This window comes from Bufo bufo, chromosome 1 (genome assembly GCF_905171765.1).
Source record: "Bufo bufo chromosome 1, aBufBuf1.1, whole genome shotgun sequence".
NCBI lineage: Eukaryota > Metazoa > Chordata > Amphibia > Anura > Bufonidae > Bufo > Bufo bufo.
This window is the reverse complement of record NC_053389.1, coordinates 621,459,935-621,472,009: the sequence shown is the minus strand read 5'-3', so window position 1 is coordinate 621,472,009 and position 12,075 is coordinate 621,459,935. Positions and strand designations below refer to the sequence as shown.

General features: G+C 42.3%; 1 protein-coding gene across 7 annotated transcripts in view; it reads right to left on the bottom strand.

Moving 5' to 3' along the window:
* Positions 1-1,403: 1,403 nt before the first annotated feature.
* PPCDC (phosphopantothenoylcysteine decarboxylase) overlaps positions 1,404-12,075 on the bottom strand; it is a 145,132-nt gene continuing 134,460 nt past the window's right edge. For all 7 annotated transcript variants that reach the window (XM_040413788.1, XM_040413792.1, XM_040413790.1 and 4 more), the window contains one exon: positions 1,404-1,625. In XM_040413788.1, the coding sequence (XP_040269722.1) occupies positions 1,546-1,625 (80 nt within the window). In that variant the 3' untranslated portion in view covers positions 1,404-1,545. The remainder of the gene's footprint in view (positions 1,626-12,075) is intronic.

Below are 12,075 nucleotides of genomic sequence, written 5' to 3'. Positions count from 1 at the left end.
TGCAGCTGGGCCTGTTGATCCTGCACAATATGGCGACTAGGCAGCTTAATCTGGCGAAGAAACCCTTGTGTGTGCAAGCATTGTCCTTCTGAAATATGACACTTGGAAGCTCTGCCATGATATTTCTATCTAGAAGTGTATATATATATATTTATTTATTTTCACTTTATAAGATGCACCAGATGATAAGACACACCTAGGTTTTAGAGGAGTCAAATAAGAAAAAATATTTTTCATCAGACCTCAGAACAGACCCCCGTATCAGACCTCAGATCAGACACCCATATCAGACCTCAGATCAGACACCCATATCAGACCTCAGATCAGACACCCATATCAGACCTCAGATCAGACACCCATATCAGACACCCATATCAGACCTCAGATCAGACACCCATATCAGACCTCAGATCAGACACCCATATCAGACCTCAGATCAGACACCCATATCAGACCTCAGATCAGACACCCATATCAGACTCAGATCAGACACCCATATCAGACCTCAGATCAGACCCCCATATCGGACCTCAGGTCGGACCCCCATATCGGACCTCAGGTCGGACCCCCATATCGGACCTCACGTCGGACCCCCATATCGGACCTCAGGTCGGACCCCCATATCAGACCTCAGATCGGACCCCCATATCGGACCTCAGATCAGACCCCCATATCGGACCTCAGATCAGACCCCTATATCGGACCTCAGATCAGACCCCCATATCGGACCTCAGGTCGGACTCCCATATCAGACCTCAGATCAGACTCCCATATCAGACCTCAGATCAGACCCCCATATCGGACCTCAGATCAGACCCCTATATCGGATCTCAGATCAGACCCCCATATCAGACTGGACTCCCATATCAGATCTCACATCGGACCCCCATCAGACCTCAATATCAGACCCTTGCACACTACGTCCAGAAGCTGTAAGCAGCTAGGACACATGCAGTGTGGCACCCAGATGAAGACCAGGGAGCAGTGAGTATAGGCCAGGGATCAGCAACCTTCGGCACTCCAGCTGTTATGAAACTACAACTCCCAGAAACCTCCTTTTACTTCTATGGGAGTTACAAGAACTGTTGAGTAAATGTGCATGCTAGGAGTTGTAGTTTCACAGAAGCTGATGTGCCAGAGGTTGCTGATCCTTGGTATAGGCAGTGCTACACTCCCCACACCTCCTGCATACTAGTGAGCGCTTTCATAATGAAAGCACCCACTAGTATTTGCTTTACAACATGCACTGCCATTGCTTCTTATAAAGCAAAAGAACACAGTTATACACACTCTCTCTCTCAAACAATACTCACTTTATTCTATTTTAATTGAATACAGCTTTATAAGAGAGCTGTAGCTGCAAGGCTGGCTCCTGGCTCTAACGCAATAAAAAAAACAATACCTTCCCTCACTGCGTGTTTATTTTAGAATTATATAATCACTATAATCTATTTGATTTAGGTTTGAAATGTTACCAACAATATTAACTCCTTAATATCATTAGAAAGACTGATACAAAAGTGGTCGTAACTCAGGGTTGTGACGTCAATGATAAAGCTTGTTTTTGGACAGAACCTCCCGCACCTTCTCAATGATAGTACTGACCTCCGCCATAGCGCCAAGTCCTGTAGGAAACAAAAGATGTATAATAAATATGACAGAAGAAACTAAGGACAAAATTAAGCATTTTTACCTGTGTTAGAGCGCATTCACACAACCGCGTTCTGCAAACTGCGGATCTACTAGGCACGAATACCAGCCGTGTGCACGCTGAAGAGCTTCCCTGTGCTTCCGCAACCGTGCAGTCGCTCTGCAAAATAATACGTTATGTCCTATACTTCACCACAAAATGCGGACCACAGACCCACTGAAGTCAATGGGTCCACAGCGTGATATGACGTCTACAAGGCCGGTATCAGTGATTTGTGGAACCATGACTTGGGGACCTTGTGTATGCCCCCCCCCCCCCCCTAATCGATTGACCACAAATAACAGACATCTCTAATTTTGAAACTTATAGCTATAATAATAATAGGTTACAGGTGTTAAAGGCTAGAAAGTCATGCGTATTAGATTAGTGGGGTCTTAAATGAAGTATAAATGCTCAATTGCTGTTCTATTCAAACTCCTCATGCCGTGGTTATAGAGCTGAGGGGAGAATGGGGAACCAGGTGCAGTCAGACACTCCACAATCTTTTATTACCTGTTCAGTTATTCAGTAGGTAGCAGTAGGTAGATGGTTGAAATACCCTTAAAGGCTATGTACACATTTGGGTGCAATTAGTTATTATTATTGCATTGTACTCATTTTTAGCTAAAAAAAAATGTTTAATTGGTCTTTATTAAAAATATGAAGTCCTTTTTTCTGTACAGAGCTGAGATGCTCTAGTAACAACCTTTGGACTTTGTCTTTTCAGTCAGACCAGGAGCTCACAGACTCCTCATCTCTGCTCTCACACCTCCTAAACACTCCTTTAAAACTCAGTTCTAATCTTACTGTTAAGAATGTGGCTTAAATAAGTGTTTATGACCTCTTAGTAGTTTTAGAGAAAATTATTAGCCAAAAATTTGTAAAATGCAATCATAAAAAAAAAAATACCTCTGAAGGTGTACATAGCCTTTAAAACACTAGACATTGGGCTGTGAACCATATACAGTATTTTTCCTGCACCTAGACCTGCCAATACATATAAAATAAAAAACACACATGGACAAAGGTAATATTCTGAACAACCACATAAACACAAATGTTCAAAACAGCATGATTAAGCAGCTGTCAAACATCTCTGGTAGCTATCCTGTGGAAGAAGTCACATTTATTAATCCAACATGCACATCATTGTGTGCTCCATCTAATGGCCCTGAGCGACAGATGGGCTGAACCAAACATATAATTGTAAACTTACATTTGGCTAAGGTGTACAGCAGGCTTTATCCTAACATTCTTTAGTAAGATGCAACAGCTCTTGCACTACCCTGATAAAATGTATTAAACAGATTATCCCATCATGACATTTAAGGTTTATCACAAGCCATAAATGTCAGATAGGTGTGGCTCCCGCCTCAAGAATAGAGCCCTGCTGTGACAAAAGAAAACAGCTGCCAGATGGCTTGGCGGGACATCCTAAAACATTTAATGTGAAAATGGCTTACTGTAGCTTAAATGTACCATACATAATGTGCCTAAACCTCAATCAATTGCCTTGAAACTTTGCATAACCTAAGATCTCAGCTTCCCAAACCTATCCTGGAAGTTTCATGGATTTTGGCTACCCACAAGGCAAATGAGTGACATTAAGCTTGTTTTTTGGGGAGCTTAATGTGGCTTAAAGAGGACCTTTCACCAGAATAAAACATCTAAACTAACTATACAGACATGGAGAGCGGCGCCCAGGGATCCCCCTGCACTTACTGTTATACCTGGGCGCCGCTCCGTTCTCCCGGTATAGCCTCCGGTATCTTCATAGTTAGGCTCCACCCAGGGGAACCTGATGGCGTCTCTTTCTCCTATGCTGTATCAGCGCTCAGCTCATAGCCTGAGAGTTTTTTTTCTCTCTCAGGCTATGAGCTGAGCGCTGCGATTGGCCTGTGATATGTTTTATTCTGGTGAAAGGTCCTCTTTAACGTACAAAAAACAACTCAGATGTTAACCAATTTCCCCCAAACTTCCCATCCTACTGGATTCTCTCTATTCCAACATATTCTGAAGATTTTGGGTCATTTGAGAAAACATACCAAAAGTTTTTCACATTAAATTATTTTATTCCTATCCTAAAACATTTAACGTGAAAAGCTTAATGTAAAAAGAGCTTAATGTACATAAACCTCAATTAATTGCCTTCAAAATTTGCACAAGCTAAGTTCTCTTATTGAGTGACGTTAGGCTCGCAAAGCCCCTGCTACCTTTTGTGCAGCGGCTATTAGAAATGTAAAGGATTATTCATAAAGCTAGCCACAGGATCAGCCATAGCTCCGGCTCAGGTCTTAGTCTATCATGGATGTGGTGACGCATTGGGGATCCCAGCATGCATCTGTGGATGCTGGGCCTCCAATGAGTCCCTGGCACCTTGTGAGGAGGAGTAGGATACCTCCAGGTACACCTGCATTTAATTTTTCGACTGAATCAATATGCTCCCATTTGGAGACTCATATAAATAGAGCTAGGACCACACTTTACAGAGGTGCCTTGACGGTGGCAGTGTGGCTTCTACATATTTTGGCCAAAGGTTTGTGCAACTAAAACCTCAGCTCTTAATGTATACTGTTAGACAGCGTAATTTGTTTTGTTGCAGGCCAGCTGGCAGGTGTGCTGGGGATTTTTTGTGTTTTCTATTGTTGTAAGCCTTCCCATGTGCACCCTGCTACCAAGGCTGGTTTTAAATTTATATGGTTACCATCTTTTTCCAGATCTTAGTTCAGTCTCTCTCCAGGTTTGGTCTGAGGGTGGGAATGCTTAAGTGCAGTAAAAGTTTGACTAGGACTGAAGCCTACAGGAGGCCTCACATGCTGATTGAGGAGGAGGACCAGGAAATCTGGATGTCTACCGAAGGTACATGGTGCTGAAATGGACCTCAGGAGCAAGTCTGGTGTTTCTCCTACTGAAGATCTCATGCCTGTCACTATTCAGCTATTGCTCTAATACCCAGTATCAGTCTGTGCTCCTATACATCTGAGTTGATTTTTGTACATTAAGCCACATTAAGCTCCGCAAAAAACAAGCTTAATGTCACTCATTTGCCTTGTGGGTAACCAAATCCATGAAACTTCCAGGATAGGTTTGGGAAGCTGAGATCTTAGGTTGTGCAAAGTTTTAAGGCAATTGATTGAGGTTTAGGCACATTATGGTACATTAAGCTCTTATTACATTAAGCTAAATGTTTTCAAAAAGGAATAAAATACCGTATTTTTCAATTTATAAGACGCACCTGATGATAAGACGCACCTAGGTTTTTGAGAAGAAAAATAAGAAAAAAAATATTTTGAACCAAAAGGTGTGCTTTTGGTAGGTTTTGAACTAATGGTGGTCTGTGGATGGCGCACTGTTATGAGGGATCTGTGGATGACGCACTGTTATGGGGGATCTGTGGATGACGCACTGTTACGCCCCTACGGTTGCAAGCACAGTTAGCCAGAGTCTGTTTCAGAAAAACAAAGGAATAATGCCACCCCAAAATACATGGCTATCCACCAAAGGCAACTATAAATGTGGGCACTCTGTGTGTACTTGCTGCAGATACATGAAAATGTCCAGATCTTTTGAATCCTGTGTTAATGGCCAAAGTTTTGTGATAAAATCCTTCTTAAACTGCAATACGACATATGCTATCTATCTGATTACATGCACTAAATGCTTGTTACAGTATGTGGGCTGCACGACGAATGCTATAAAAACTTGGATAAGAAAGCATATCTCTGATGTGCCGCACCATGAAATCCGCAATGTTTCAGCGACTAGTCTCCATTTTGCGATAGTTCATGGTGGCGATACCTCAGATATGCTTGTGCAAGGTATTGAAAGTGTCAATAAACCAGCGAGGGGAGGCGACCGCAAAAGGAAACTTCTAAACAGAGAATCCTTTTGGATTTTCAAATTGGAAAGCCGCCAACCCCAAGGGTTAAATAAAAGATTAGATTTGATTCTACAATACTGAATATTGGATTCCCTGTATTTTTAAGTTATTTATGAGGATATTTTATTTTAAGTCTGTTTTACTGTTGTGCACCTTTGTGGGAGGGAGTGGCCACATGACCCCTTGATTGGTCCAGGTGTGGTCTCCTCCTCCTATAAAGGTGAAATTGTTTTGCTGCCTGAAACGCGTAGACCAACGCAACCTGTACCTGGATGCTTTTTAAATTTTGATATTGAATAAAGTGCAATTGGAACTTCTCAAAGAAAGGCTGGACAACTCTTCTTCACTTATTTCTAATTGCTCCCAGTCCGGGTGAGGGAGCGGTCCGTGTCCTCATGGTTGGAGGTTCCAGACAGGTGAGAGCTGCTCTAACTACCTTTAAATAGACTGTGATTAAACCCGGTGAGCGAACACTCCTAATCGCTCTGCACTATAATCTTTCCTGCGAACTGGGAATATAATGGCGCATGTGTCTTTACGTCCCATGGAGGACGAACAAGAAAGATTTCAAAAAATTAATGCCATTTTTGAAAAACCACAGCAGGACATCCAGGACAGCTTGAATTTGAACACACTCATGTCTACACTGGAGAAATTATTATTGAAAGAGCTCCGTACATGGTGGGATTATACTTCATTGCAGAAATATATTGAAAAACACATGATCCCAAGGGGCTTACGTTTAAAGAAAAAAACAACTTACTCAGATATGTTTTTAGAAGAATAGGAATCCATCTTATCCAGCTGCTCACTAAAACTGATGGACTTGATTGTTCGCAATGAAACACAAACATTGGAAGATCTCAGGAAGGAGATCAAAACTACACAGGACTCACTTCTGGTTTATGTCAACAATCCTGAATTTTCAAAGTTTGATGATAAATTGAAAGAGGACCTCAAGCAAACTGAAGACGCGCTCATACAAATGAAGCAATCCAAATTCAATCGCGATTTGCTGGATTATAGCCGCAAAGAAGTCTATACCTGGGCCGAAATGAGAGCACATACACCGCGCTCAATATTAAGAGGCTTACGATCCAAAAAAGCAAGTCGCCGCAAGGTCTCTTTCAGCTCTACGGAAGCTGAATCCCTGGAGTCAGAGTGTGACTTGGATCAACCCCAGGTGAAGGAAGCTACAAATTCCTCTGTATTAGAGCCCAGTTCACACAAGCAGGTGGCAAAAAACGCAGGGCGGGCCGAAGACATAACAGAACTTTAACTCGCAGAACTTTAACCCCTCGACCGGGACTTCTATCCTATCCAGTCACGATCCCATGCACTTGACAGGTTTCAAGAATTGGTTGAGAGGGATCTAGTTCTGCTGAACAATTCCAGATTAAAGGGATTCTGTCATGACATTTTAGGCCTATAACCTAAACATATGGCCAGGTCCGTCCGAATCGCATGAATCCGAAACTGTACTTATTAAATGTGCCTGTGGCTCTATTAGCACATAAAACAGGTTTTTATAACCTGTCATTCACCTACCTAAGGTGCCCAAGGGGACATCGCTTCATACAGGGTGCCTGGCTGCAGCCATCTCCATCTGGTGCCCAGCGCCGCCTTCCCAGTTGAAGTCGCCGCCTTCCTCACCTCAGCCCCGCCTCCGCATCATCCGGTCCCTCTGCCAGATCCCGCGCGTGCGCACTAGGCATAACCTGAGGGACAGGACGATTGCGGAGGCGGGGCTGAGGTGAGGAAGGCGGCACTATAGACAGGGAGGGCGGCGATTTCTAGTGGGAAGGCGGTGCTGGGCACCAGACGGAGATGGCTGCAGCCGAGCACCCTGTATGAAGCGACGTCCACTTGGGCACCTTAGGTAGGTGAATGACAGGTTATAAAAACCTGTTTTATGTGCTAATAGAGCCACAGGCACATTTAATAAGTACAGTTTCGGATTCATGCTATTTGGACGGACCTGGCCATATGTTTAGGTTATAGGCCTAAAATGTCATGACAGAATCCCTTTAAGTAATCTGTCCAAAAATGAATCTACAGCACTTCGTGGATTAGCAGATAGGACTGACATTGTGGTCAAACAGGCTGATAAGGGGGGAGCGGTGGTCATTCTAGACAGCGAATTATATAGGCTTTTGATTCATCAGATGTTACAGGATAAAAAAACATATAAGATCTTATCTGGCAACCCGCTCCCCTCTTTTCAAGCAGAACTTAGAGAACTGTTACTTCAAGGGCTACAAATTGGTGCTCTCAATCAAAAAGAATATGATTATATCTATGTTGACCACCCTGTCATCTCTATTTTACATGCCCTTCCCAAAGTACATAAACAAATCTTTCCTCCACCCCTTAGACCCATTGTGTCGGGGATAGGGTCGTATTCTGAGCATTTATGTCAATGGGTGGATTCATTATTGCAACCATTAATTCCCCACATCCCAGGTTTTCTGAGAGATACCAAAGCAGTTCTACATGCAGTAAGGGAGTTGGAGTGGTCTGACCATTATTCATGGGTAACAGCAGATGTCATTGCTTTATATCCCAGTATTCCACACAATCTGGTCACTACCTCCTTGATGTGGTTTTTGAAAAATTTTGGAGATTTTACTGACGAACTTGTGGAGTATGTGGTGGCTGTGGTGGACTTCCTCCTCAAGCGGAATTTTTTTATGTTTGATGAAATGTTCTTTCTTCAGACATCGGGGGTGTCGATGGGGGCTCTCCCTCCATAGCCAATATATTCATGGCATGGTGGGAGAGAAACTTTCTCCTCATCGACACCAACCCTTTTGCAGAGAACATAGGTGGTATGGCCATTACATCGATGACCTGATCTTCATATGGTCTGGTGATGTGGCGGCCATACCTCCTTTCTCTTATTATCTAAACACATGTGTGAACAGCATCCAGTTTACTGTTCACTATGACACCACCAACATTGTGTTTTTGAATCTCCACCTGAGGGGGGACTCCACCGCAGCCTCCATTTACACAAGTACATACAGAAAGCCGACATCATGTAATACATTACTACACGCCAAGTCGTGTCACCCTATCCATACAGTTCGAAATATACCTAAAGGGGAACTCATTAGAGCTAGAAGAAACTGCAGCCAACAAGAAACTTATGAAACGGAGGCCCAAGATACTCAAAACAGATGATGATGATAAAATATAACAAGGAAGTTCTCGGTATGAACAGAGATAGACTGATCTCAGCTCACCCGAGAAATACAGATGTAAAGAAAATGGAAATGAATTGTGACACAAATTACAAAAAAAAGAATGTTTTTGTTACACAATTTAGCAGTGAATACACACAGATCTGCAACATTATTAAAAAGCACTTTCCAGTGTTAGCCTGTGACAAAAACTGGAATGAAGTGGCATTAAATGGTATAAGATGTGCGGCACGTAAAGCCCCTACGGTTGCAAGCACAGTTAGCCCGAGTCTGTTTCAGAAAAACAAAGGAATAATACCACCCCAGAATACATGGCTATCCACCAAAGGCAACTATAAATGTGGGCACTCTGTGTGAACAGTCGTGGCCAAAAGTTTTGAGAATTACATAAATATTGGAAATGGGAAAAGTTGCTGCTTAAGTTTTTATAATAGCAATTTGCATATACTCCAGAATGTTATCAAGAGTAATCAGATGAATTGCATAGTCCTTCTTTGCCATGAAAATTAACTTAATCCCAAAAAAAACTTTCCACTGCATTTCATTGCTGTCATTAAAGGACCTGCTGAGATCATTTCAGTAATCGTCTTGTTAACTCAGGTGAGAATGTTGACGACCACAAGACTGGAGATCATTATGTCAGGCGGATTGGGTTAAAATGGCAGACTTGATGCTTAAAATCATTGTTCTTCCATTGTTAACCATGGTGACCTGCAAAGAAACTCGTGCAGCCATCATTGTGTTGCATAAAAATGGCTTCACAGGCAAGGATATTGTGGCTACTAAGATTGCACCTCAATCAACAATTTATAGGATCATCAAGAACTTCAAGGAAAGAGGTTCAATTATTGTTAAGAAGGCTACAGGGCGTCCAAGAAAGTCCAGCAAGCGCCAGGATCGTCTCCTAAAGAGGATTCAGCTGCGGGATCGGAGTGCCACCAGTGCAGAGCTTGCTCAGGAATGGCAGCAGGCAGGTGTGAGCGCATCTGCACGCACAGTGAGGCGAAGACTTTTGGAAGATTGCCTGGTGTCAAGAAGGGCAGCAAAGAAGCCACTTCTCTCCAAAAAAAACATCAGGGACAGATTGATCTTCTGCAGAAAGTATAGTGAATGGACTGCTGAGGACTGGGGCAAAGTCATATTCTCCGATGAAGCCTCTTTCCGATTGTTTGAGGCATCTGGAAAAAGGCTTGTCGGAGAGAAGAAAAGGTGAGCGCTACCATCAGTCCTGTGTCATGCCAACAGTAAAGCATCCTGAGACCATTCATGTGTGGGGTTGCTTCTCATCCAAGGGAGTGGGCTCACTCACAATTTTGCCCAAAAACACAGCCATGAATCAAGAATGGTACCAAAACACCCTCCAACAGCAACTTCTTCCAACAATCCAACAACAGTTTGGTGAAGAACAATGCATTTTCCAGCACGATGGAGCACCGTGCCATAAGGCAAAAGTGATAACTAAGTGGCTCAGGGACCAAAACGTTGACATTTTGGGTCCATGGCCTGGAAACTCCCCAGATCTTAACCCCTTAAGGACTCAGCCCTATTTCACCTTAAGGACTTGGCCATTTTTTGCAAATCTGACCAGTGTCACTTTAAATGCTGATAACTTTAAAACGCTTTGACTTATCCAGGCCGTTCTGAGATTGTTTTTTCGTCACATATTGTACTTCATGACACTGCTAAAATTGGGTCAAAAAAGTTAATTTTTTTGCATAAAAAAATACCATATTTACCAAAAATTTTGAAAAATTTGCAAATTTCAAAGTTTCAGTTTCTCTACTTCTGTAATACATAGTAATACCCCCAAAAATTTTGATGACTTTACATTCCCCATATGTCTACTTCATGTTTGTAGCATTTTGGGATTGATATTTTATTTTTTGGGGATGTTATAAGGCTTAGAAGTTTGGAAGCAAATCTTGAAATTTTTCAGAAATTTACAAAAACCAAATTTTTAGGGACCACTACAGGTCTGAAGTCACTTTGCGAGGCTTACATAATAGAAACCGCCCAAAAATGACCCCATTCTATAAACTACACCCCTCAAGGTATTCAAAACTGATTTTACAAGCTTTGTTAACCCTTTAAGTATTGCACAAGAGTTATTGGCAAATGGGGATGAAATTTGAGAATTTCATTTTTTTGCCTAATTTTCCATTTTAACCCATTTTTTCCACTAACAAAGCAAGGGTTAACAGCTAAACAAGACTGTATCTTTATTGCCCTGACTCTGCCGTTTACAGAAACACCCCATATGTGGCCGTAAACTACTGTACAGGCACACAGTAGGGCGTAGAGTGAAAGGTGCGCCGTTTGGTTTTTGGAGGGCTGATTTTGCTGGACTGTTTTTTTGACACCATGTCCCATTTGAAGCCCCCTGATGCACCCCTAGAGTAGAAACTCCATAAAAGTGACCCCATCTAAGAAACTACACCCCTCAAGGTATTCAAAACTGATTTTACAAACTTTGTTAACCCTTTAGGTGTTGCACAAGAGTTATTGGCAAATGGGGATGAAATTTGAGAATTTCATTTTTTTGCCTAATTTTCCATTTTAACCCATTTTTTCCACTAACAAAGCAAGGGTTAACAGCCAAACAAGACTGTATCTTTATTGCCCTGACTCTGCCGTTTACAGAAACACCCCATATGTGGCCGTAAACTACTGTACGGCCACACAGCGGGGCGTAGAGTGAAAGGTGCGCCGTATGGTTTTTGGAAGCCAGATTTTGCTGGACTGTTTTTTTGACACCATGTCCCATTTGAAGCCCCCCTGATGCATCCCTAGAGTAGAAACTCCATAAAAGTGACCCCATCTAAGAAACTACACCCCTCAAGGTATTCAAAACTGATTTTACAAACTTTGTTAACCCTTTAGGTGTTGCACAAGATTTAATGGAAAATAGAGATACAATTTCAAAATTTCACTTTTTTGGCAGATTTTCCATTTTAATATTTTTTTTCCAGTAACAAAGCAAGGGTTAACAGCCAAACAAAACTCATTATTTATGGCCCTTATTCTGTAGTTTACAGAAACACCCCATATGTGGTCGTAAACCGCTGTACGGGCACACGGCAGGGCGCAGAAGGAAAGGAATGCCATACGGTTTTTGGAAGGCAGGTTTTGCTGGACTGGTTTTTTTGACACCATGTCCCATTTGAAGCCCCCCTGATGCACCCCTAGAGTAGAAACTCCAAAAAAGTGACCCCATTTTAGAAAGTACGGAATAAGGTGGCAGCTTTGTTGGTACTAGTTTAGGGTACATATGATTTTTGGTTGCTCTATATTACACTTTTTGT